Here is a 26,152-nt window from a genome sequence, read left to right on the forward strand (position 1 = left end):
TAATGGCGTTTACTTTTCTCTGCTGCCATCTGTTGGTCATTATCTAATACTGCATGATAACCTTGATAATTTCTCCTTTACCACCTCGAACTGCTTTTCTATGTATTCTCTCTTATTAACTGTATTTAAACTGACGCTGAATAAATGTGAACCGCAGCAATATTCTGATGATATTATGAACGTAGTATTTTATTGTGAAAGGAAACCGGAAGTCCAATCGAACGGTGTTTGGAGGATGATTCGGCGGCACCGCTGGATCCCTGACCTACTACCCGGCTACACGTGAACTGGGTCAGGACGACGGTACCGTTCCGGACCGGGGGGCAGCATGAATGAAGGGGCGGGGCTTCGCTTCCGGCGGCACCATCGACCCAAAATCATCACCGACGACCTGCCGGGGCATCGACACAAGAGCACCGGGTAAGCACGGAACCGGCGATCACGTGACGCCGCTGGTTCCGAAACGTGCATTAAAATAAATGTGATTTGACACATGAATAAAATGTGGAATAACATGAAGTCAACGCTACACATCAGAAGCTAGCGTTGATCTGACAGTAACGTCACTTCCGGTGGAGTCCAAATGGGTTCTGGTTGTTCTGTGATCTCCTGGTTCTTCTGTGACCTCCTGGTTCTTCTGTGATCTCCAGCTGGCAGTGGTCAGTGGTCAGTTCCCAACAGAAGCCAAATGAAAGTGAAACCATCCAAGAGAACATGTTTATCATTTAAAAGCATCCAATGACATCCATGTTTTAGTTTGACTTCACAAGGTCTGACGTCCTTGTGCTGCAGAACCTACAGCGGGAAAGTCTTCCAGGTGACGCTGCTGTCTCTGGGGGGTCTGGTGCTGCTGCCACTGCTCGTCATCACGCTGGTCCTGGAGTCCCCCATCCAGCCGGACGTCTTCAGGTGAGGCCCTGACAGAAGAGGGGGGTCAGGAGCTTTTTGGTGTGTTGGACCTTCATGTTCTGTGTGCGCCACCTGCTGGTGGTCTTCTGTGCTGCAGTCTGAAGGAGCCCCCGATAATGTCCGGCAGCTGGGCCCCCAACCTGAGACTACGAGAGGCTGAGAGACTTTTCAAGGACCAGCTCATTGGACCGGAGTCTATTGCAGCAGTGGGAGGTGTGTGCGTGTGTGTGTGTGTGTGTGTGTGTGTGTGTGTGTGTGTGTGTGTGTGTGTGTGTGTGTGTGTGTGTGTGTGTGTGTGTGTGTGTGTGTGTGTGTGTGTGTGTGTGTGTGTGTGTGTGTGTGTGTGTATCATTGTGTTCTAAGTGTTCTTCTCTCTGCAGATGTTTTGTTCACTGGAACAGCTGACGGCAAAATAGTGAAACTGATCGGTCGCAGGATCTTCACTCTGGCACGACTTGGAAAACCACCCTGTGGTGAGATGTCTGACCTTAATGACCTTTAACAGTGACCTACATATCTTAGTAAGTAAGTAATAGTTATTTGTAAAGATCTTTCTAGACCAGGATAACAAAGCGCTTGAACAAAACTTAGGAGCAACAGTCTGGAAGGATTTCTCTCCTCTGGTCCCGAAGTTCAGGAACCATCAGTAGATTCTGATCCACAGACCTCAGAGCCCGAGCTGGGGTGTAAGTCTGGATCAGATCACTGATGGAAGGTCTGACCATGAATAGATCTGAACGTAAGAACCAGAATTTTAAAATGATCCTGAAAGAAACTGGCAGCCAGTGAAGAGTTTTAAGGATCAGAGAAATGTGAGTTCTTCTACTAGAGCGGCTCAGAATTCTGCAGAGTTTTGTATGAACTGCAGGCGAGAAGATCCTTCTGGTTTAGACATGAAAATAAACTTTTACAATTAAGTGTAAACTAGAAGACACAAACCTTTGTTTGTTTTTGTTTGTTTCTGGCATGTTGTGTAGTACAGTTGTCCTTGGTTTATTAGGGGGTTACCTTCTGAACCCCCAGCCCTGGATTACTGAAGTCCATGATGTGTCATCAGACGATTCTAAGTGAGACTTTCGTCTGCACTGTTACAGGGTCTCTGGAGGAGGAGCCCACCTGTGGGAGACCTCTGGGCATCAGAGTTGGACCTAATGGCACTTTGTTTGTAGCCGATGCATACCTGGGCATTTTTGAGATGGACCCGAACACAGGTGAGCGTGTGACCTTGACGCTCTTCTTCATGTGTAGACGAGTGACAGGTGTGTTTGCAGGCGCCTCCACCCGGCTGGTGGCGGGGGGTCAGGAGGTCGCCGGCAGAAGGTTGTCCTTCATCAACGACCTGGATGTGACGCAGGACGGGAAGAAGATCTACTTCACCTCCTCCAGCAGCAGGTGGCAGCGCAGGGACTACTTGCACCTCCTGATGGAGGCCACTGCAGACGGACGGTAGGAAGTGATGTCACGCGTGAAGAGACGCAGCCACTGTTGTTGTGTCGTCAGAGTGCTGGAGTACGACCTGGAGAGCAGAGAACTGTCGGTGCTGATGGAGAACCTGCGATTCCCCAACGGAATTCAACTGCTTCCGGACCAGGAGTCGGTTCTGGTGGCTGAGACCACCATGGCCCGGATACGCAGGTACAACTACTGTGTATTGAAGGATATAAAGTACCATTAGAACATTGAATGGTTGACCTTAACATTTCAAATGTTGCCTTTGCAACGAACCATGTTCTGAAGTTGCTTCCTTGACTCAAGAGGCAACACAAGGGATACCTCAAACACATTTGTTTTCGGCCTTGGACCTGGGATAACACTAGGGTTGAGCATTTGAAAATTAATGTATGGTTGAAATTCGAATTCAAATATTTCCAAAAAAACTTTTTTAAAATTTAATAAACTTTAATTCGTAGCCTTTTAAATTTAATATAACAATGTTGTTATTATAGTTATAATCAGTGATGTGTTGATGAAGCTTCATGAAACAGTGTCATTATCTTCAGTGTCCACTAGATGGCGATTCTGCAATATTTTCCTTTGTTTTGAACAACTGTTCTGATGAAACATCTTTTTTAAACAGATGACGCCACCTACTGACCTCTGAACAACATGACACTGTTTCATGAAGCTTCACCAACTTATCACTACCATCTAGTGGACTCTGAAGATAATGACAGTGTTTCATGAAGCTTCATCAACACATCACTAGTTATAATAAGAGACGATACCAAAGAAGGAACTAAATTCAACCTTTCAATATACAAATAATTTAATTCAAATATACAAAAAAAAACCTCAATGCTTTGAAAAAAACATCAAAAATAAATACTGATGTACTTTCATGCTGGAGATGCATAAACCGTAGAATGATGACGAAAACAAACCAGTGACCTTGAGCCTCTGTCTTGTGACCTCCAGAGTCCACGTGGCCGGTCTAAACAAAGGTGGCATGGACACATTCATCGACAACCTCCCTGGTTTCCCGGACAACATCCGTCCCAGCTCCAGCGGAGGGTACTGGGTGGCTATGTCGGCCATACGCCCGAACCCTGGGTTCTCTCTGATGGACTTCCTGTCTGAGCGACCTTGGATCAAGAAGCTCCTTTTCAAGGTGAACCAACAACTGTCAGTTCAGTGTAAGGTAGACGAGCTTCTTGTCGAGAAGATAGTTCCTCGAAAAGGAAATAAAGTCACAGCAAGAGTATGTTGGACCAACACTAAGCAGCTGAGAATCAAATACTTCTTCTGCCTGCAGGTGTTCAACCAGCAGGTGCTGGTGAAGTTGGCTCAACCCTACAGTCTGGTGGCAGAGCTGCACGAGGGCGGCGTATGTTCCCGTAGTTTCCACGATCCAGGCGGCCTGGTGGCTCCGCACGTCAGCGAAGTCCTGGAGCACGATGGCAAACTGTACCTCGGGTCGTACCGCTCGCCGTTCGTCGTCAGACTGGATCTGCGAGAGGAAGATTGACCCGATCCTGGCTCTGACTACTGTGAGGGACACTAACTAACGCCCCCTGGTGGAGAGAATCACACTGTTTTATCTACGACTTCACAAATAAACATGTTTGTCTACACTTGTTCGAAATTGTGTGCGTCCTTGTGTCCATGAGAATGTGTACGTTTGTCAGATGGGTTACAGTGTATGCAAAGTTGTGTGTTTATTGTGCCCATTCTAATGAATGTGTACATGAATTTGATCGTATAAGTTAGTGCGTTTTCATAAGTTCAGTTGTGTGTTGAACTTTGTGTTAACATGTGTATCAGCCGTCATTATTGTCCTCCACAGCTCAAGGAACAATGAAATCCCTTGATATCCCTAGTGACTGAGGATGAGAGGATACAGTCGACTCAAGCTGGTTTTAAAAGCTGATGTTTGGGCATATTTTGCTGAAGGCTGCGTGGTTGTCGGCAAAACCACTGCTGGTGAATTTCAAAGGAAGGAGGTACAAATGGTGATGTTTTAAGAAAAGGTAGGACTTTCTACCTGCTGTTTCTCGGGGGCAGAAGTTGAATAAGTGGAATAAACATTTACTCCACTATTTTAAAGTGACCTTCAACAGTTTCAACACATTAATTTCAACCAGAAACCAATGCTGATGTCCGTATAATGCAGGTGGAGTAGAAATAAAGTCATCTTATGTCCATTCATTTTGGTTCGCTATTGTAAAACGGTCTTTATTTTCAGAATCTTTCCCACTGACACTGTTCACTTCAGGGTCTGCATTTGATTTGTGTCTGAGTCCGGTTCATCCAAGGAATCGACCAAATGTCAGAGTGACAGCGAAATGTCTGGAACCACAAAAACATGAATTAACGTCACATCGGGACTCGACACGGTCGAGGACTCACCTGGTGCAGGAGTCCGGGCGGTTGGAAGTCACACTGGCTCAGACTCATGTTGACTTGTTTTTTGCACACAGTTCTAGAAAGGTCCAAGTCCACGATGTAGAGAATCCCCTTGACGATCTGAGAGACACAACACCGTGGTTTCACTTTAATCTCACGTCGAGCCGCTTCCAAGGCGTCTCACCTGCCGCTGAGCGCCCAAGATGGCGGCTGGTTTGAAGAGAAAGGCGTCATTGGTTTCATTGTTGAACTCCTGGGCGGCGATGAAGACCAACTTCTGAAGGTGTCGGTCGTTCAAGCTGATGTTGCACGGAGATCCAGGGATCCGGCAGCCATTCTTGTGATGTCCTCCCACAGTAGCCATGACCTCTAGTAGGGAAGAGAAGGAAAAACTGGAAGTGAGTGGCAACCAGAAATAAACAATTATGAAACAATACTTGAATATATATGAATATTCATGAACAGACAAATGCACTTGAGTTAGAATTGATTTCCTACCAGCAGGGGGCGGTGTCTCCCTGGAACTATGTCGTTTGAAGATGACACATTTCTTTTGTAAATCAATAGAAACAATTAACAAAATGTCTAATTTTGCAACAGCTAACAATCCCAACACAACACGTGCTTTCCAACAGACATAAAAGCGAGACTCGTGGCACTATTTGTTGTATTTGTTTCGATCAGGAAGTAAATTATTGTTGTTGTTATTGTATTGTTTAAAAAAACAATTTACTACAAGGTTGTGTTCATTGAGTCACATTTGTCTTGTTGTTTAGAAGAATTGGAGAAGGTTCAGGGTCGTGAACGACTTACCGAGGACGAGGACGAGAGCAGCGAGAGTCGTCGTGCTTTTGATCAGCATCTTCACCATCTTTACTGCGACATAACTTCCTGTCTGTGTTGAAACAGCTGTCACCGGGTCTGCGATTATAGTCATTTTAGTGGATGGTTATTTTTCATTGGATTTTATTACGATAAGTTGTTTTTTTGTTTTTTAAATAATATGAAATCATTTTCAGACAGCTGACCCCTGAACATAAAGTAAATGGAAATTACTATTTGTTATAAATACACTGCGAATGTCAAGTGAAACAAACAATTGTGGCCCAAATACATGCAGTTTTTGAAAACAGGATTTTTCATCTGATTGTTTCTTAGATGAGTGGAAATAAATGCTGCTCAGAATTAAAATGTATCTTATTTATCTACCAAGATATCTTATTTATATACCGAGATATAATTTGCATTTAGACCATATATTGAAGACATTGCTTGGATGTTTTCAGATAGACCAAGAGTGGGTTTAATTTCTCAAGGGGACGCATATTATACTGTGAAATTCATGATATTCTTCAAACGTGCTTTGAATTAAATTAAAAACGAAAATATAGGCAGTGTCAAACTTGCCACCTCTGACCTCTGACCTTAATTACCATCAAGTACTCTCTGACAGGTGTTTTGTGCATCCAGATATAGCTCAAAATCTCAAAACACCAGCCCTGTTTACATTTCTATCACTGTGTAGGAGAATTTTACTTTAATCATCTGTAGAAGTTTAAATTAATATAGAAGAAAAACTATATTATTCATTATTTTACTTTAATCATCAAAAAAGGACAGGTTTTTTTTATATTTAATTTCGACAACAACAAAAGAAATCCCAGTAAATCCTATCAAATATAGTTCTTTCCAGTGTAACAGGGACTCCACGTGAACTGTTTCAAATGTAACTTTACAGCTTATTCACAAACATTATTATTATTCACTTCACCTTATCTCATTTCAGCTCACATTACTTTGCTTTGTTACCCACTAATTTAGGGGTCTCTAACCAGAGGCCATTTTTGAAGTTCATCTATGAAAAATTGCATTTATATATTGTTGATTAATCTTCTAGGATTTTTTCATTGTGAATTTTGACTAATTGTATGTGTAGTTTTATTGTAGGTTCCATCTTAACTATAATCCTGCTGATGTATTGCTTAGGTTTGTTGTGCATCCTCACTTTGTTGTTCATGTGTGTTTATTCCTGCAGGAATACTGTGGAAAGTAAACGTCTGCTCATATGTTCGTTTCATAGGCGGCGTCTGTCAAGAGTTCACCGGAGGCTCGACTGTCACCTGGAAGTTAGTGTTTGATATTTTGTTTAGTTTTAGTTCATTTTTCAAGTATTGTTGATTATTTATTTCATTTTGTTGATTATTTAAAAAAAATTAAAAAAAATTGAAATGTCCTTTCATTGTCTACTTCATGTTTTGCATCGTGGCTCTGAGAGGACTACAATTTCATCTATGCTCATTCATTCATTGTCTACCACTTTATCCCGGGGTCAGGGTCGCGGGGAGACTGGCGCCTATCCCTGTATCATAGGGCGAGAGGCAGGGGACACCCTGGACAGGAGGACAGTCTGTCACAGACAGACAACCATTCACACACACACTCATACCTATGGACAATTTCAGAATCAGAATCCTTTATTTGTCCCGCGAGGGGAAATTCGGTTCAACAACAGCCAGAGCAATATACCAACAAAATAAAACACCCAGAAATAAAAAATAATAAAAGTTCTCAATCAATCTCTGTATGTTCTTGGACTGTGGGAGGAAACCGGAGTGCCCGGAGTAAGCCCACACAACACGGGGAGAACATACAAACTCCATACAGAAAGGTTGTCTGTAATAATAAAATAAAAGATTCTTGAACTTTAACTTGAACAGGACGTTAGTGTAATTGCAGTTTCGCCTCCAGCCTGTAGGTGGCAGCACAGCGCTGTCGACCAATTGCTTCCCAGAATGGGGTCAGAGGATTCGTCACTGTTTTGTGCGCATGTGTCACTCACTGTGAACTTCTCTTCTCTGGGAATTGGACCGACAGTTCGCACCCAGGTCAGTGACAAATGTACAATTCAACCTGGAATAAACCGACAAAAAGGTGCGTTGACTAAAGCGTAGCTCGGAGCTCCAGCGCGCAGAAGAAGAGTCGCGGTTACTCAGCGTGTTCGCCTGAACATCAACTTTCCCACTGGACGAGATAAGCGAGTTAATCGTGACGCCTTCCGATGTGACGCGACATCTGTCAGCGAGCTTCCGCGTGACGTCCCTCGGTTGAAAAAAAACACCCTTTTGACGTGTCTCCGCTCGTCTGGACGTGTGTGGCCGCAGCAGGAAAGTAAACTTCCGCTTATTGACCGTCTCGTATGTTCGTGTCATGGGCGGCGTCTGTGGAGAGTTCACCTGAGGAACGACTCTCACCTGAGCAACGACTGTCACCTGGAAGTTAGTGTCACACGTAGCGCGGGGTTTGTTTCATATTCACGACGCTGAAGCCGAATATAAACACTATTGTTAGACTAGCTTGAGCTGCTCGAGGACAGTGGCTTTCGGTTTCCATTTTCCTGAAATCGTGGCGAAATGCAGTGACGTAGGTGCGAGAGCGTCATCGGAAAAAGGGTAGTTTTGCTTCTGTGGTCATTAGGTACGCCCTCCTTTCCAGTGTGTCCCTTCCCACTCAACCATTGTCGGCGTGGATTCAAAACAACACTGCTGGACCATGTTTATCTTTCATCCATCTTGCAGCACTTACCTGGCGTCAGGTTGAGGTTTTATAGATCGATTTTATAGATTTATTGATCCCTCAGGAGGTCTACTTTGGGAGATTGTTTTTCCAATTAGCACACAGCAATAATTCATAAAAATAAGAACAAGAACAAAGTTTCTATAAAAAGAAAGTATCAAATTGAATTAAAGGGGAAGAGACTATCCCGAATCCAGGGGCCCTCTTTCAGCTCCAACAGCCAGGGGCCCTAAATCTTTGGTCTAAGACAGATTTAAACAAGGTTTGGCACATGAGGCCCCTTCGCTTTATTTGTGTGGCCCTCAAGAGGTTGAAGTATGATTCTCTAACTCAGGGGCCAGATTATAATCTGTGGTAAGGGGCCGTCAGGAAAGACGGAACAAAGCCAAGAAACCCTAAAATAAAACAAAAAGATAAATAAGCTATTTAAAGAAAGTCATTATAAAAGGCTTGTTTTTCAAAACATTTCTTTGACTTTAAAATTGTTTTCAGGAAATTAAAATAGTAACCAAGGACTTAGTTCACTAATATAAGCTTGTCTAGTTCGATGATCATACTCTCTGTGTTTGATGATCTACTGACTCATACAAGAAACATCTGTGTTTGATGATCTACTGACTCCTTCAAGAAACATCTGTGTTTGATGATCTACTGACTCCTTCAAGAAACATCTGTGTTTGATGATCTACTGACTCCTTCAAGAAACATCTGTGTTTGATGATCTACTGACTCCTTCAAGAAACATCTGTGTTTGATGATCTACTGACTCCTTCAAGAAACATCTGTGTTTGATGATCTACTGACTCCTTCAAGAAACATGTGTGTTTGATGATCTACTGACTCCTTCAAGAAACATCTGTGTTTGATGATCTACTGACTCCTTCAAGAAACATCTGTGTTTGATGATCTACTGACTCCTTCAAGAAACATCTGTGTTTGATGATCTACTGACTCCTACAAGAAACATCTGTGTTTGATGATCTACTGACTCCTTCAAGAAACATGTGTGTTTGATGATCTACTGACTCCTACAAGAAACATCTGTGTTTGATGATCTACTGACTCCTTCAAGAAACATCTGTGTTTGATGATCTACTGACTCCTACAAGAAACATCTTAAGACACTTTTATTTGTTCTTTTCCCTGATTTTCTGAGACTCTGGTGTTTGTCTTATGTCTTGGCCTTATAGAGTTTTCAAATCTGTATTTATTTTTCACTGTGAATTGCTTTCGATTGTTCAAGCACTTTGTGACCCTGGTCTAGAAAGATCTTTACAAAAAACATTTACTTACTTGACGACCCCTTAAGATGGCATGTAAGGTGTTCCCTGGTCTGAGACATTGCTGCAGATACTCACATATTCACAAATAAATCCTAATTCGATGCACTTTAAAGTAAAAACATGTCTCCTCATTTAGTGGTATAAATGTAAATAACGATCATATGCTTCTTCTCCTGCAGCCATGATGGTTGGTGAACGGCGAAATGGAAATCTGTTGGTTCAACTCAGCCCACATCTGCAAGCTTTCCCAGAAGAACTGATTCGTCAACGCAGAACCTACGATGGCCAGACGGAGTACCTGATCCGCTGGTGTCTCATCAACACCGGTGAACGTTCAGGTGGAGCGGCTTGGGTCGCCAGCGGGGCCAACGGGGCCTGCACACGAAACGTTGGCTCCACCAGCTCCTCCTCGGGGGATGCCAAGCAGGAGAACATCCTCATGTGGATGACGACGGAAGATGTCTACGCCAACTGCCCCACCCTGCTGGGTAAGAGGAAACTCGACTCGCAGCGCCCCCTGCAGGAGAATCTGCACTCCAGGGATGCATCCGCGGGTGACGCGGGGCCGAGGAGTCTGGAGGAGATTTCCAACAACGTGACGTTCGACGAGGTGGAGCTGCTGGACATGAAGGAGGACGTGAAGAACCTGGTGCTTCGCGCCCGGCGGCAGATGGCCAAGACCAGCGAGTTCTCCATCAGCATCACGCACACCATCCACGTGCTGAGCGCCTACGCCAGCATCGGCTCGCTCGTCGGAGTTTTCAAAGAAACGGGGGCGCTCAACCTGCTGATGGAGCTGCTGTGCAACAAGGAGACCCAGACCAGGCGCAGTGCTAGCAAAATGCTGCGGGCGCTAGCATCGCATGATGCTGGTGAGTAGGTTCACTTATCCATTATTCCCAGTCTAGATCACTTGTTAAATAAAATATCAAAATTAGACTACAGTGTGGCCCAGGACTGAGACCGCTAGAGGATTTTTTCCCTTTTTGTCATTAAGTCTGACCCCCTCTGGTCTAGAGAAGATTCTTTTTACATGGATTTACAATTCAAGTGTACTTAAAGTTCAACTAACTGTTGAAGTTTTCCTCTCCAAGATGCAGTAGGTCCCTCATCATGACCATGTTTTTAACTTGTTACTTTATAAAGTTGCTTGGAAATCTGGGCGAACAAGAGGTTACGAGAGTGAAGCTCATTGTGACAGAATAATGGGCTTCACACATTAGTTGCCCTTTAAAAAAGCCCAGTTTTTCTGAAAAACTCCACTGATTTAATATTGAATATTTGTCAGATAATGACGATGTTCTTCATGTCCTGCAGGAAGTCGCGCCTACGTTCTATTGTCTCTCAGCCAGCAGGACGGAATTGAACAGCACATGGACTTTGACAACCGTTACACACTCCTGGAGCTGTTTGCAGAAACCACCTCGTCTGAAGAACACGGCATCTCATTCGAAGGGATTCACCTGCCTCAGGTAAACACAGTCTTTACACTTGTCCTGTAGGGAAATGGTAGAATTAATATAATTTCTGTGACCCATCCCTCTTTTCCTATCATCCTGTTTCATTTCATATACCACTTACTGTGTGATCCACTTAAAATGAATGGTCTATTTTTATCATTTTAACATTTCTGTTTGATGCATATGAAGACATAAATATAGAGTTCAGACCAACAATACACAATCATTGCGATGTAAAGCCACACTTATACATGGAAGGGCACTTGTTTGTTGCTGCTGTTGTTTACTATATACTTTGTTGTCAGTTGTCGTTGTCGATCTGTCATGTCGTCGATCTCTGTCTTTTCTTGTTATTGATCTCATTCTTGCTGCTGATGTTGTTGTTTTTCTTACTTTCTTTGTTTGCTTTCGGTACCGTCAATACTTTTAACAGTTACATGTTTTTAATATTCATACTTATTTATATTTTAGCTGTTGTTGTTTCTGCTCTCAATTTTTAAACTGGTGCACGTGATAACAATAACAGACAACACCTCTGGGTTCTGATGTAATTGGTTCTTAGGTTATTTAAAACTATAATGGTAAATCTAAAGATGTTAGGTATTGTGTATTGGTGTGTATTGTATTGTCGATACATTTTGCATCATGATACACTGGCAACCATATGATATCTTTTAATATATAGTGATACTGTAGTAACAAGGATATATTTGTAGTATTGTCGAGTACTTGACTCTGGTGTTGTGATACTGTAGTAACAAGGATATATTTGTAGTATCATCGAGTACTTGACTCTGGTGTTGTGATACTGTAGTAATGAGTATATATGTGTTGTATTGTCCAATACTTGACTCTGGTGTTGTGATAGTGTAGTAATAAGTATATATGTGTTGTATTGTCCAGTACTTGACTCTGGTGTTGTGATACTGTAGTAACAAGTATATATGTGTATTATTGTCCAGTACTTGACTCTGGTGTTGTGATACTGTAGTAATAAGTATATATGTGTTGTATTGTCCAGTACTTGACTCTGGTGTTGTGATAGTGTAGTAATAAGTATATATGTGTTGTATTGTCCAGTACTTGACTCTGGTGTTGTGATACTGTAGTAACAAGTATATATGTGTTGTATTGTCCAGTACTTGACTCTGGTGTTGTGATAGTGAAGTAATAAGTATATATGTGTTGTATTGTCCAGTACTTGACTCTGGTGTTGTGATACTGTAGTAACAAGTATATATGTGTTGTATTGTCCAGTACTTGACTCTGGTGTTGTGATAGTGTAGTAATAAGTATATATGTGTTGTATTGTCCAGTACTTGACTCTGGTGTTGTAGTATTTACAGACCACATGACTCTTGACGAAGTCGTAACTGCTTTCATTTGTTTTCAAACCAAAATATGTCCAAACATCAGCTTTAAAAACTGCTGGAGCTACTTGTATCCTCTTGTCCTCAGTCAATGCCGAATCTCACTGGATTTACCTGTCCTTTTAGCTGACGTAATGGCCTCCGCCATCTAGCGTCCGGAAGTTTAGTTGCAATACAAAAATGACATTTTGACGTGAATATTTGCATGTTAATTGTAAAATTTGTAATAATCAATAAATATGATTTAAAATGATCTGATTGAAGGAAAACACAAAAAGATAACTTTGAACCGTTTATCAAAACTTTGTGGTTTTTCTGTCTCCGTCCAGATTCCTGGAAAGCTGCTCTTCTCCCTGGTCAAGCGTTACCTGTGCGTCACGTCTTTGATGGACATGCTGAACTCTGCAGGGACCGAGCCCTGCTCCGAGAGACAGGAAGTCGGCTCCGCCTCTGCCTTCCCGTCGTGCAGCTCCTCTCCCCACTCCGAGCGCCTTCAGATCGAGCGGGAGTTCGAGTTCACCATGGCGATGGCGAACCTGATCTCGGAGCTGGTGCGGGTGATGGGCTGGGACCGGAACCGCCAACCGCCGGTTGTTCCTGGAGCGGCAGTCGATCCGGAGCCACAAGAGGACGACGAGTCCCGCCCCATCCTGTGCTCCATCTTTCAGCCTCGGTTCGGCACCGTGGCGGTCCCACAACACACCGACTCCAACGCCCCCCTGAATACGCTGCTCAAGAAAAAAAGCGGGAACGTATACAAGAGGCGCCCGGACTTCTCGTCCCGTTCTTCCTATGTGGAATATGTCCAGGATCACCTGAAGAGTGGCATGGCGGTGCGCATGCTTGAGGACTATGAGGAAGTTAGTAACGGAGATATCGGAGAGTTTCGCTACAGTAACGACGGCTCGCCACCTGTCCAGGTCAGTGAAATATCAAATCTTTTTCGGGTTTAGTTGTGTTTGTGTGTAAGTGTCATCATCACAATATTGAATGGTTGAGTTTAACATTCAAATTAGGGCTGCACGATATTTGATTTAAAAATGCAGAAGCAGGCGTGCAGGAGTGAGTACTGTAGGTGAGGTCCTGGGGTGTAAAGAAGGAAAACATTGCGATATTTCCCTTTTATTTATTACAGCACTTTTAGTGCCCCTGGACCGGAGAAAAATATCACTTATGACTTTCAGTTTGGCGGGACTTGCATCGGTTTCCCACGAAACTGAGCGACATCAGAGAGGAGCCGCCGGCGCATCATGATGTCACCAAATCAATAATAAATCCACCTCCTTGTACACACACGCATAACACTTTATAAATGACCTGAAGCTAACAACTTAGCTTGTTAGCATACGACGAAGATGGACATGTTTAAAACTTGTTTGGAAGTTCAAGATCTTATAAGAAAACAACTGAGACGAGATGAAAAGTTCTTACAATATGTTTCTTTAACAAAGAGGGTTGAAAGAAACGAGTGACTGGATCACTAGTGTTTGACTAGATCATAAGTTAGTATTACTTCCTTGTATAAACTGAGCCGATCTAAGCTGGCAAGATGTTGAAATTTTTTATTTTTTTTATTGAATTGTATTTTTAAGCATTTAATTATGATTGAATTCCATAACTTTTATATTTTTAATTCAACAAAAAATAGTTGGTAAAATGGTGGAGGCAGACAATACCAGAATAGTACAGAGCTACTTCATGTGCTCCTACGTGGTCACGTGACTGTCTGTGCGTCGCTTGATTGGCTGAAAGTTCAATACAATGGTTGGTGTTGTCTGTTGGCCAATATCAAACCATTTTATATAACTATGAATTATTAATAATTAGAAAATATTTAATTTAGCGTGTGTATTTTCAATATACTTTATTATATAATAAAAACAAATTTAATTGTTTAAATGTACATTTTGTTTCTATTAAATGATTTAAAAATATATATGCTTAATTATTTTTAAATGATAAAAAAACAAAGCATTTTAAAATCAAATACAACCATTCAATATTCTAATGGAACTTTTCCCAGGTTTACTGGAGGTCACTAAGCCGGACTTACTGGGTCCACTGGCACATGGTGGAGATCGTGGACGGAGACAGTAGTAGTCAAGCCGACAAGGAGACGCAGGAGAAGGCTTCCAAACTGGCCGAGACCATCAAGATGATTACCGGTGGGTTCTTATCTCTCCTGGCGGTGAGTTAGGTCTTCTTTCAGTCCTTCATTTCTGTTTGTCTTCCACAGTGAGCTCCAGCTTTTTTTCCAAACCCCCTGGTGGTCTGTACTCGTTGCCATACATGTCCAATGACCATCACACCATCACGAGTCTTAGTCGAGCTGAATGGTGGGAAGTTTTGTTCTTCATCAAGAAGCTGGAAACAAACCAGCAACAGGCGGCGAATGTCATACTGCAACAGTCTCTGGAGGTGCAGGTGAGGGTACAGAAGATATTTTAAATGTTCTCTATGTGTCTTTGACTTTTTTGTACCTGTACCGTGTCTCAAATCGCATACTTGCGTACTCAAAGTTACTATTTTTAGTGCATCTCAATTCTTAGTATGCGAAATTTATTGCGCCATACACACTAAATTGTCACTGAAACGCCCACAAAACTGAGTATGGTTCGATGGACACTAACTACCCTAAACGGCTCCATCTTGTAAACGGAAGTTACATCATATATATATATTTGAATATACTTACAGGTGCATTTTCAGCCAACAGTAGGAGGATGACAAATCTTCGGTGCTGATACCGGCGTAAATATCTTGCGTAAATATTTCTTCTTTCAAACTTGCAAAACGTGCTGCCAGCAGGTGTCGCTAGTGTTCCTACAGCTGGTTGCAACCATCGTTAAATAGTAGTAGAAGAAGAAGCTGTCGCGTCATTTCCTGTAAGTGTGTAGCAGCAGATTTGATTTGAGACATACTATCTGTGGAGAATTAGTTACTAGTTAGTACGTACACTATCCTGATGCATACTAACTTCTAGTATACTAAGAGAAGTATGGGATTTGAGACGCAGCACTGGTTTCCGTAGATTGGTTCGTTAAGCCCGTGTCTCTCTTATGGTCCACCAGGGGGCAGAGCTGGATAACGCTGCCCTGCTGAGCGCATCGGTGTCTGCGTCTGCGGCCAGGAATCTTCTTCACTTCTTGAAGCAGAACCTGCCACCAACATGTCTCAGTGACCTGCTCTGCTCTCATACCTTCTCCAAGTTCTACCTCCAGGAACAAGGAGGAGAAGCAGCACATGTGGAGATGTCTGGTGGTAAGACATTGAATCCCCAAATTCCTGTATCTTAGTGATTTAAAATCTTTTTAAATGTTTTATTAGTTTTATTTAAACACTTAAAATGGCTAGATCTCCAACCACAACTCACAGAAAACAGGAGGAGAAACAAAAGATAATGGTTTAAACATAATACTATTTACCAATTCCAGAAAAAGTGATTTAGCAGTGATTGTGTCAAATTAATTTTAATTTTTACATTTCCGGGTCCATCAGTCTAAGTTCAAATGTCAATTGGTCCAACTCACTGATTTGAATCTTTGTCTCTTCTTGAAGGATCGTTTGACTCGACAGCCGTCGACGGTCACTGCTCCTCCTCAGTGTTGTCCACGATGGGCTCCGTTTGTAAAAAAGCCAAGAAGGAGCTCTCTGTGGACTCGACCTGCAGCAGCCCCGAGGAGGAGAGCGAGCTCCCCACGCTGGACACCAGCATGTTTCCTGACGACCTGGAGGAGAAGATGAAGGGTGAGATATCCTGCTTGAGTTGGTTTCTGCCTTGGAGTTTAGAGAGTTCGAGACCAGGGGTGTCAAACTGAGTCACACAAGGTCATGTGCTGAAAAATGTACCAATCTTTCTGCACCAAGAATTGTGATGATGATGTTGACTTTATATTGTCTTTGTGTTTGGTATTATTTAAAAAACAAATGTATTTTCTTCAACACAGTTTTACTAGCATTAGAGATCTCTGTAGAACTGTAAACATCTCTAATCTCTTTTCCATAGTTTATTTTAAAGAGCAAATAATGTCAAAACACTCCCAAGTTAAATTCTCCGGACTCACTCTGATGTAGTAAATGTTGAATCTTCCTCTCCAAAGACACAGTAAGTTCCTCATCATGACCATGTTTTCCACTTCTTACTTTATAAAGTATGAAATCTGGGCGAACGAGAGGTTACGAGAGTCCATTATGACGTAATAATGGTTTCACTCCTACTCCAGCTGTAATCACGCCCCGCTTTGTTTATACAACGAGTCGCTTTGAGGTGGAGACTTCCGGGATTGATGAAGCACAGTGACAAACCTTCATGTTTAACCAATCACTGCACAGTGGGTGTGGTTATGGTAAACAAGATTTCATCTCCAGAACAACAAAGTGTTTTCAGTGGGCGGGGCTTAAGATCATTTTCTAATTTCAATATTTGAATGAAAAGAGAGTTTTGTACAAACACGCACTGATGATACAATAGAGTTACACATTTAAGACGCATTAAATCAACACATTAGTTGCCCTTTAAACATCTTCACAAAATGAGAATTGATCTAATGTTTAGGAAAACCAACTGGCGGGCTTCATAAAATGACCCAGTTTGACAGTGTTCTGTACTAAAAGATTTTGACGTAACAAAGTTTCAACTGTAAGTTTGTGAACACGTAAGAAACGCATCTTGCAAGAACAAGATCTCATTGGCACAATATTTTCTTTTTTCTTTGCAATTTGATATCGACTAAATATTCGACAAATGCAGCGCAAAATATTTTAACATTGAGTCTCTAAAACTAGATTTTTTTTAATATATGCAGTGATAAGATAAGCAAACGGCAATCATGGATATTATAAAACTCACTATTACATTTGAATGTCAAATTGTAACATTCACTCTAGAGCGCACTTGTTCTGTTGAGACAGAAGAGATGAAGATATATAAAACAATTTGTCTTGTTTATTTTACAAAAATGTCAACTAAAATTCATCCTTTTTTTGAGAGGTTGTGTATGCCAGAAAACAAACCGCATAGAATAACGGAAGAAGAACTGACAAATCAATGCATGCGGCTACACCGATCAGATGTCGATGGACCATCAAGAATTGCATTTAAGTGTAAATGAGTCATTGGCTATTTCTTAGAGCTCTCAGTCTAAAAGGGTAGTTGTCTGGGACTCGCGAACAGGGAACTGCTGCAGGTTTTTCTAAGTCTTCGTTCTCTTGCAGCTTTCAGTGTTTTGCACATCCAGGGCAGGAAGACGGTCTTGGAAAGGATCGGGGCGGTGGTGGACATCCTGAGGAAGAGCTGGACCACGTCTGACCAGGAGCAGCAGCTCGCTGCAGTCGTCGTCATCACCAGAATCCTGGAGGACAAAACTCCTCCGGACAAGAACTTTGGCAGGAGCGACTTTTCACAGACGATCAGGTGAGGCTCGACCACTCACAGCTGCTTGTGTACATTTAATACATACATGAATGTATACTTTTAAGGTCAAGGCAAGTGTTACCTTAAATAAGAGCATACATTTTAGGGCATCAAGGGAAACATTTCTTTCGAAGTAAGGGCACCAAAGTAAAAGTGAACAAGCATTTGAAAATGTTGAATTCAATAATGTTTATATATGGAAGGTTGTATTTTTTTATTTTATTATTATGTTGATTCAATGCTGTTTATTAAAAGGTTGAATTTGTTTTTTTAATAATATTTTCCAAATATTTTTCAACACAGAAATTAATATTTGAATCCCAATAATTTAAACCAAATATTATATTTATTAATCTACTACTCAATTTTAAATGCATAGCCTTTTAATTTCAATTTAATAATGTCTGTTTAATGAAGTCCCACTAGACGATCAAAGAGTCCAGAGCTACTCGACCTTTTGTAGTATTGTCTGGTGACACTTTATTAAACCCACTCTTTTAAATGTATGAAGAGGCCATTTAAAAATCTGAAGTGATTAATCAATTATTATTTTTGTTTTAATCATTGCAATTAAAATGTCTGTTTTGTGAACTATTTGGAGAATATTCATTTTTTTAAGTCAACAGTTTAATAAAGTTTTACCTTACCTTACCTTAATACACACATAAACACTAGAAATTAAAACATCATTAAATTATGAAAATGTATTTTCAATATTCAAATGATTGAGTTTAATTATTCAAAAGTTTTAACACTTGAAATGTTAAATCCAACCGTTCAATATTTGATGACACCGACATGCTTCCATGACAACGACTCACAAATCTGCTTTGACTCTGGACCAGAGACAAGGTCCTGAAGCTGCTGGTGGAGCTCTTGGCCTCGTCCAGCCGGACCGTCCTGGTCTCCACTCTGGCGCTGACGCACAAGCTGATGCTGCAATATGACTGGAGGCTGTGTTTCGCCACGGAGGGCGGGGTCAAGGCCGTCCTCACCTGCATGCAGGAGCAACCCACGGACACTCACCTGCAGCAGCTGGGACTCGTGGTGAGACATCAATGATGATGATGATGATGATGATGATGACGATGATGACCAAAGTGGTGATGTAACTTCCTTGCACCCCGCCTTAGACATTGAAGGTTGTTACTGGAGCCAGTAAACATGACATGCGCAGCATGGACGGAGGTCCTCCTTTATCTGAACCCGACTCTCAGATGATGTTGGAGATCTTCGCCAGCATCGGCTCAGCCACTCCTAAAGGCTCTCGCTGTCTTCTCGCCGCCATCCCAGCTGCCATCAGTCTCGCACTCAAGACCAAAGGGTACGATTCCCGTAGCCTGTCCATACTGACGCCTGCTGACCTGTTCTGTGTTTGTGTCTCGTCCACAGATGCATGTCTGCAGTCAGGAATGGTCTCCTGGTCCTCAATATGCTGGTGTCCACTCACAAGGGTCTGGCAGCTCAGCTCATCGCCTGTGACGTCTCTGAAGTCCTGGACAAGTGTCTGTCTCTGTCCCGCTCTGAAACCATGCTGGCCATCATCTGTCTCAACCACATATCGTCCGTGCAGAAGCCTGACAGAGAAGGTAGGAAACATCTGCTCCTTCACAGCTACTGACCCGTGTCTGGACTGACATGCTGTCGTCGCTCTTCAGAGGCTCAGTCCCCTCAGCTGGTCTTCAATGACCGCGAGCTGCGTGTGCTGATGATTAGTCTGAAGGAGCTGAAGGCCATGAAAGAAGTGATCCAGACCATGGAGAAGCTGCTCTGTCAAGATGGCACACATCTGGAGGAGGTGCGCACACACACACACACACACACCTATTTATACACAGCCATTCAAACACACACACAGGCATACACACCTATTTATACACAGCCATTCAAACACACACACACACGCACACACACACCTATTTATTCACAGCCATTCAAACATACACACAGACATGCACAAACACACACCTATATATACACAGCCATTCAAACATACAAGCTCACACACACACACACACCTATATATACACACAGCCATTATAAACATACATGCTCACACACATACACACACACTTGTACAAAAAGACACACAGAGACATACGGAAATGCACACGCACATATACACACCTTTGAAAAAATACATGCATATACCCACACGAAGACACACTTGCACAAAGAAATCACACACACACACACACACAAAGGACACAATATACACGAGAAGACACGCACATCTCTCTCAACGTGTTGTGGTGTCTCCAGGTGACCCACAGCCGGGACATCTACCAGGAGCTGGTTAAACTCTTGGAGCAGCAGAGATCGGACCGAACCATCTTCATCTCAATCATCAAGTCGGTTCCAGAACTTGATTCTTCTGTTGATTGTGTTGTTGTGTCTAACGTCAGTTTGTCCTCATAGAATTCTCATGAAATTCCTGGACAAGTACGTGGAGGACGTTCTGCCGTGGCACGAGAGCATAGAGGCCTGTGTCTCCTCCATGTCTTCCTTCATCGGTGACCGAGAGGTGAGGTTCTTGAAGTTGGAGGTGGCTCTGTGTCTTGCTCAGCCTTTTTTCCTCAAGAATTTTGCTTCACAACAAAAATGCTACGTTCTTCACACATGAGGTTAACGGCACGTCTCTGGTTCTCCAGGTGGTGCAGCTGCTGGTTCAATTTCTCTATCAGCTGGCGTCCCTGAACAAGGACTACGCTGTGGTCATGAGTTGCCTCGGGACAAAGGAGGTTCTGGTCAAAGCTGTGGATAAACACGGCTCTAGTCTGCTGCTGGTCACCGAGCTGCAAGACCTCATCTCTGACTGTGAGAAGTATGCAAACCTCTACAGGAAGATGACCACCAGTGTCCTGGCCGGCTGCATCCAGGTCAGTGGTCCACCTCTTTGGTGGTCTTCTACTTGTTGTTGACCTGCTACAGTGTTGTTATTGTCTGTAAATGGACACAAATGAATTAAGGTTTTACAAATATGTACATGTATCTGCAAATGCTTTACTGGATTTAGAAATGTAAAACAGATGTGTTGCTCAATTTATAAATGTGTAACTCGATTTCCTAATGCGTTACCAGATTTGAAAATGCATAACTGGATTTACAAATGAGTGACTCAATTTACAAAGGCATAACTTGATTTACAAATGCGTTACCAGATTTACAAATGCATACCTAGATTTACATATGCGTTACCAGAGTTACCAGATGTACAAATGCGTAACTCCATTTTCAAAGGCATAACTAGATTAACAAATGCATAACTTGGTTTACAAATGCATAACTTGATTTACAAATGTGTAACTTGATTTACAAATGCATTACCAGATTTACAAATGCATACCTAGATTTACATATGCGTTACCAGAGTTACCAGATGTACAAATGCGTAACTCCATTTTCAAAGGCATAACTAGATTAACAAATGCATAGCTTGATTGACAAATGTGTAACTTGATTTACAAATGCGTTACCAGATTTACAAATGCATAACTCCATTTACAAATGCTTAAATCCATTTACAGAGCATAACTTGATTTACAAGTACATAACTGGATTTATAAATGTGTTACCAGATTTACAAATGTGTAACTCTATTTAAAAATGCATAACTAGATTTACAAATGCTTAACTTGGTTACAAATGCATAATTAGTTGTTAGTGTTTTGCGCAATTTCGCATCAAAATGAACAATAATCAAAACGCAAGTCAACTTCATGTCGTTTTTACTTCCTGTTTAACCCCTCAGATGGTTCTGGGTCTCGTTGAAGACCACCGTCGGAACCACCTACCCATTAACATCCCCTTCTTTGATGTGTTCCTCAAGAACCTCTGTCAAGGTATGTGATTGGATTGTGTACCTGGTTCTGTCATCAGCAAGAACTTCATTATGATCAAATGTGTTCCTGCACAGGGTCCAGTGTGAAGGTGAAGGAGGACAGGTGTTGGGAGAAGGTGGAGGTCTCCTCCAATCATCACAGGGCGAGCAAACTCACGGACAAAAACCCCAAAACCTACTGGGAGTCCAACGGTTGCACGGGGTCACACTTCATCAACATCATGATGCACAAGAGTGTCATCATCAGGTACCGACTTCACTCACGACACGTACATCCTGAGCTCGGATGTGATCCGTCTCCGTTTGTGCCGGCAGACAACTGACCATCCTGGTGGCCAGTGAAGACTCCAGCTACATGCCGGCCCGGATCGTGGTTCTGGGAGGAGATAACCTGACCAATATTGACACCGAACTAAAGACTGTGAGTGTGTCGGTTGCTCCTTCAGTCATTCTGGTTCTGGGGGTGTGTCTTCAATCTTTTCATTCATGGATGGAAGTTTATTCTAGTCTCCAGCCAGTATGTGACACTTCACCTCAAAAGTCTGGGTTTGAGACGTGTCTAGTTATTGTCATTTTTACGTTATTGTTTTTAAAATCTTATTGTGACGTAAGAGATGGAGAAATATTACATTGTATGTTGTTAAAAATCTTGATATTGTTACAGAACTATTATAGATCATAATGTTGTTAAAGAGATTTTCATTTCTGCTTCAGATAAATGCAACTTTTTTCTCCAGTATTCCTGGTTAAGTACACACATAAAAACACACACACACACACATAAAAAAGACCAGAATATGGTCACCCTAGACCTGGCACGTGATACCTTTCCTGGACAGCTGGGTAAAAAAACCAAGCGCACCTTCACTGGAAACCACAACCAAAGTCTTTCCTATTCTGTGTAAATATTTTTTATAGTTTTTTAACAAAATGCAATGTAACATCCCTCCTTTAGTCCAACAAATGATTGTAATATTATGGTACTACATTCTTCAGAATAAACTCTCTGGTGTCAATAACTTGAGAATATAAATAATGTCTAAACAACAAAAAAAAAGAGTTATAATAATAATTATCGATTCTATCTGTATTGCTCTTTACATTTGGTTAACAAATCTCAAACTGCTACAGTTTTAAAGCAGGATATAGACATTAAAACAAGATAAAGACATTGAAAACGACATGAAACATTACACTATTACAAGTAACAATATTAAGTTATGATCAAAATTATCCACCATCTGAGGTGGTTAGGAAGGGGAGCAGAGACTTCAAATCTTAGCCTATTTTTAACGGCTATTTATTCCTCAAAACAATGTCTCTTATTGAGAATAATGACCTAAATATTTAACTCTCAACAACACAATGAGATTTTAAAAACAATCACGTAATCTTTGAGGTGACCATGTGAGCTGTAGCCATTAGCTATAGTAGCTGTTGACGTGAATGGGCTGAACTGCCATCCATGCATTCAAATATTGAAATCAACTCATTAATTTCGTAAGAAAACCACCGTGATATTTAACTTTGTTTTCTCTTGTTATTCTCTCAGGTGAACGTGGCTCCATCTGCCGGCCGTGTGGTTCTTCTGGAGAACATGACGCGGTTCTGGTCCATAATCCAGATCCGTATCAAGAGGTGTCAGCAGGTGAGAGGATGTCACAAACCTCTCTAGCCTCGTCCTTGAGTTAATCCGTTTCTCTGCGACGCTGACAGGGCGGCATCGACACTCGCATCCGAGGGATAGAGGTTCTGGGTCCGAAGCCCACGTTCTGGCCGGTGTTCAAGGAGCAGCTGTGCTGCCGCACCTTCCTGTTCCACAGAATCAAGGCTCAGAGCTGGTGTCAGCAGGTGGAGGAGGACCGGACTCAACTCCTGCACCTCTTCAACAAGTACTCCCCCGGGATCTCTTGCAGGACCAGCTGAGTCGACTCGCTCTCTAACATGTGCACGTGTGTGTGTAGGTTGAACTCCACGCTCAGACACGAGCAGACGTTTGCAGAACGATTCCTTCCAGACGTCGAAGCCGCCAAAGCTTTAGGACGAACCTGCTGGGAAGCTCTTATCGTCCCCATAGTTGCCTGCATCACACAATCAGGTGTGTTCATGCACATGCAGGCACGCACACACACACACACACACACACACACACACACACACACACACACACACACACACACACACACACACACACACACACACACACACACACACACACACACACACAGAAGGACATACGAAGACAAACATGCACATACACACATGCATACATTAACACACACACAGAAATGCATACACACATGCACACACACAGACCCACACACATGCACACACACAGACCCACACACATGCACACACACAGACCCACACACGTGCACACACACAGACTCACAAAGAAATGCATACACACAGACCCACACACACACACACACACACACACACACACACAGAAGGACATACGAAGACAAACATGCACATACACACATGCATACATTAACACACACACAAAATGCATACCCACACAGAAATGCATACACACATGCACACACACAGACCCACACACATGCACACACACAGACCCACACACATGCATACACACAGACTCACAAAGAAATGCATACACACAGACCCACACACATGCATACACACAGACCCACACACATGCACACACACACCCCCACACACATGCATACACATGCATACACACAGACTCACAAAGAAATGCATACACACAGACCCACACACATGCATACACACAGACCCACACAGAAATGCATACACACAGACTCACAAAGAAATGCATACACACAGACCCACACAGAAATGCATACACACACACACACACACACACACACACACACACACACACACACACACACACACAGAAGGACATACGAAGACACACAAAGAAATCCATACCAATAATGTAATGTTGTTGCAGAATCCTCAGATCTCAGTCCACTGTCATGGCTGCTCAGCGAGTACCTGAAGAACTCGGACGCCTCCTGCCGCAGCAAAAGCCGCGCCTCCGTCTTCAACTCCCGCGTGAGACGTCTGACGCACCTGCTGGTCCACGTGGACACACAGCGGGGAGAAGACGAGGAGCTCAAGCCTCCAGTCAAGTCAAGTGAGTCCAATAACGTGAAACGGTCGGTTATTGTTTCCGGATCATGTAGGTTTGTGTATATTTTCCTCTTCCTGGTTATCAAGAGCGGTCGATCAGTCACTTTTGATCGCACAATCCAAAGAACTGCAGGATCGATGTATTCGCAATCAAAAACTGCCTTCACTTTTTTTTACGTCACTAATATTTACTGATGACGTCGAAGACGAGTCATAGTTCATATGTAGAATATTGAAATGTCCAGATTGGTCCAGTATACGTGCCACAAATCACTTTTGACAATTTTTCGCTCGACAAAACTCCCTCGCAAAATCTCTTAGGTGAGTTAAATATTCTTTGGAACCCCCATTATATTATAAAGTATATATTTACCTGTTAGTCTGCCAAATATCTTCTAAATTGATCGATTCGCACATCGTTTTTTTGGACCCGCCGATTTCCTGGTCGATTCATGCAAGACGTCTCTGCCGACTAATGTCATGAAGTTCATCAATTTAATACAACGTCAATTTGTTTTATGTATGCATTATTTTACATTAAACAACTTAAAATGATTAATTAACATTTTTAACATATTTATTCAGTTCCGTTGTTAATCAAGCTTTCCAATGACACCAACCTTTTTAAAATTGAGCAAATATTGAAGTTATAACATTTTCAAAGTCAGGTTTAAAATATTGACCCCATTGATCAGTATTGAGTAGTTTGACCAGACTTTTTCAGGTGATATTATAGTCCATAACTTTCTTCATATTTGTCGCAGAAAAAAAAATTCTTGCATCACTGGAATCGTCTTTACAGGATATTTTGTATGATACTGGTATCATAAAAATAAATTTACAATTTTACACACATACCTAAATCATGGGAATGTTGATATTTCACATACATAACATTTATATTGTTACGTGACATTGATCAAAATCAAGAAACTTTTTTTCTACCTACGTATCTGCTCTTAGTAACTTTACTTTATGGTTCAGATGCCAAAGAAGCAAGAAACAGAGAAGCTTCCTCGTCATCTTCCTCGGTACAGAGCCCTGTGAAGAGTTGCAGCAGCAGCATCTCAGCCATCGCCCTCTGCTGGCAGGGAGTGGTGGAGCGACAGGTGAGTGATTGTTTTCTTCCTCAAATTTGTGTTACAAGTTGTGACTATAAGGGTTCCTGCGGATCCTTAGAAAGTCTTAAAATGCATTTAATTGATGGATCTAAAATACGGCTTTAAATGGCGTTAAAATGTCTTGAATTTATTTTTTTTAAAGTTAAAAGAAAACTTGTGATAAGTTATTTGTTAGTTTTTAAATCTGAAAATATGTTTATTTAAAAAATGATCCCC

The 26,152-nt window shown here is 42.1% G+C and overlaps 3 protein-coding genes across 5 annotated transcripts in view; 2 read left to right on the forward strand and 1 right to left on the reverse strand.

The window, feature by feature from the left end:
• Window positions 1-229: 229 nt before the first annotated feature.
• Window positions 230-3,973, forward strand: LOC148069049 (adipocyte plasma membrane-associated protein-like). Of its 2 annotated transcripts, XM_087801950.1 has the most exons (9): window positions 230-420; window positions 793-909; window positions 1,007-1,122; window positions 1,290-1,382; window positions 2,004-2,120; window positions 2,181-2,355; window positions 2,410-2,544; window positions 3,325-3,517; window positions 3,662-3,969. In XM_087801950.1, the coding sequence occupies exons 1-9, from the start codon at window positions 329-331 to the stop codon at window positions 3,872-3,874; spliced, it is 1,251 nt and encodes a 416-aa protein (XP_087658076.1). In that variant the 5' UTR covers window positions 230-328; the 3' UTR covers window positions 3,875-3,969. The 2 variants fall into 2 exon arrangements, with proteins under 2 accessions (XP_087658076.1, XP_087658075.1); XM_087801949.1 differs by having other exon boundaries at window positions 2,004-2,355; window positions 3,662-3,973.
• Window positions 3,974-4,549: 576 nt separating this feature from the next.
• cst7 (cystatin f) lies at window positions 4,550-5,673 on the reverse strand. The gene is made up of 4 exons (XM_087801951.1): window positions 5,566-5,673; window positions 4,937-5,121; window positions 4,756-4,872; window positions 4,550-4,695 (listed from the first exon to the last, which is right to left on the reverse strand). Exons 1-4 carry the CDS (start codon window positions 5,621-5,623, stop codon window positions 4,618-4,620), a joined length of 438 nt encoding a protein of 145 aa, XP_087658077.1. The 5' UTR covers window positions 5,624-5,673; the 3' UTR covers window positions 4,550-4,617.
• A 2,042-nt stretch (window positions 5,674-7,715) lies between these two features.
• cul9 (cullin 9) overlaps window positions 7,716-26,152 on the forward strand; it is a 30,793-nt gene continuing 12,356 nt past the window's right edge. Inside the window, exons 1-24 of one of the 2 annotated variants that reach the window (XM_087801948.1) lie at window positions 7,716-8,027; window positions 9,788-10,480; window positions 10,926-11,080; window positions 12,768-13,358; window positions 14,462-14,603; window positions 14,675-14,862; window positions 15,510-15,699; window positions 15,997-16,185; window positions 17,653-17,851; window positions 18,697-18,898; window positions 18,985-19,175; window positions 19,244-19,440; window positions 19,510-19,649; window positions 20,114-20,202; window positions 20,270-20,375; window positions 20,503-20,730; window positions 21,603-21,693; window positions 21,768-21,939; window positions 22,008-22,113; window positions 23,245-23,340; window positions 23,409-23,584; window positions 23,657-23,790; window positions 24,634-24,819; window positions 25,800-25,924. In XM_087801948.1, coding sequence (XP_087658074.1) covers window positions 7,949-8,027; window positions 9,788-10,480; window positions 10,926-11,080; window positions 12,768-13,358; window positions 14,462-14,603; window positions 14,675-14,862; window positions 15,510-15,699; window positions 15,997-16,185; window positions 17,653-17,851; window positions 18,697-18,898; window positions 18,985-19,175; window positions 19,244-19,440; window positions 19,510-19,649; window positions 20,114-20,202; window positions 20,270-20,375; window positions 20,503-20,730; window positions 21,603-21,693; window positions 21,768-21,939; window positions 22,008-22,113; window positions 23,245-23,340; window positions 23,409-23,584; window positions 23,657-23,790; window positions 24,634-24,819; window positions 25,800-25,924 — 4,665 coding nt within the window. In that variant the 5' untranslated portion in view covers window positions 7,716-7,948. The remainder of the gene's footprint in view (window positions 8,028-9,787; window positions 10,481-10,925; window positions 11,081-12,767; window positions 13,359-14,461; window positions 14,604-14,674; window positions 14,863-15,509; window positions 15,700-15,996; window positions 16,186-17,652; window positions 17,852-18,696; window positions 18,899-18,984; window positions 19,176-19,243; window positions 19,441-19,509; window positions 19,650-20,113; window positions 20,203-20,269; window positions 20,376-20,502; window positions 20,731-21,602; window positions 21,694-21,767; window positions 21,940-22,007; window positions 22,114-23,244; window positions 23,341-23,408; window positions 23,585-23,656; window positions 23,791-24,633; window positions 24,820-25,799; window positions 25,925-26,152) is intronic. The other variant, XM_087801947.1, reaches the window with a different exon arrangement.

This window comes from Callionymus lyra, chromosome 11 (assembly GCF_982586985.1).
Source record: "Callionymus lyra chromosome 11, fCalLyr1.hap1.1, whole genome shotgun sequence".
NCBI lineage: Eukaryota > Metazoa > Chordata > Actinopteri > Syngnathiformes > Callionymidae > Callionymus > Callionymus lyra.

What these genes read in the sequence shown, in the direction of transcription:
- LOC148069049 (XM_087801949.1), top strand. Translation starts at nt 329, where the DNA reads ATGAATGAAGGGGCGGGGCTTCGCTTCCGGCGGCACCATCGACCCAAA. An exon ending in GAGGCCACTGCAGACGGACG is followed by an intron (nt 2,356 to 2,409) that starts GTAGGAAGTGAT and finishes TTGTGTCGTCAG; the next exon opens with AGTGCTGGAGTACGACCTGG. An exon ending in ACCATGGCCCGGATACGCAG is followed by an intron (nt 2,545 to 3,324) that starts GTACAACTACTG and finishes TGTGACCTCCAG; the next exon opens with AGTCCACGTGGCCGGTCTAA.
- cst7 (XM_087801951.1), bottom strand. Translation starts at nt 5,623, where the DNA reads ATGGTGAAGATGCTGATCAAAAGCACGACGACTCTCGCTGCTCTCGTC. An exon ending in TGCTCTCGTCCTCGTCCTCG is followed by an intron (nt 5,122 to 5,565) that starts GTAAGTCGTTCA and finishes CTTCCCTACTAG; the next exon opens with AGGTCATGGCTACTGTGGGA. An exon ending in TCTTGGGCGCTCAGCGGCAG is followed by an intron (nt 4,873 to 4,936) that starts GTGAGACGCCTT and finishes TGTGTCTCTCAG; the next exon opens with ATCGTCAAGGGGATTCTCTA.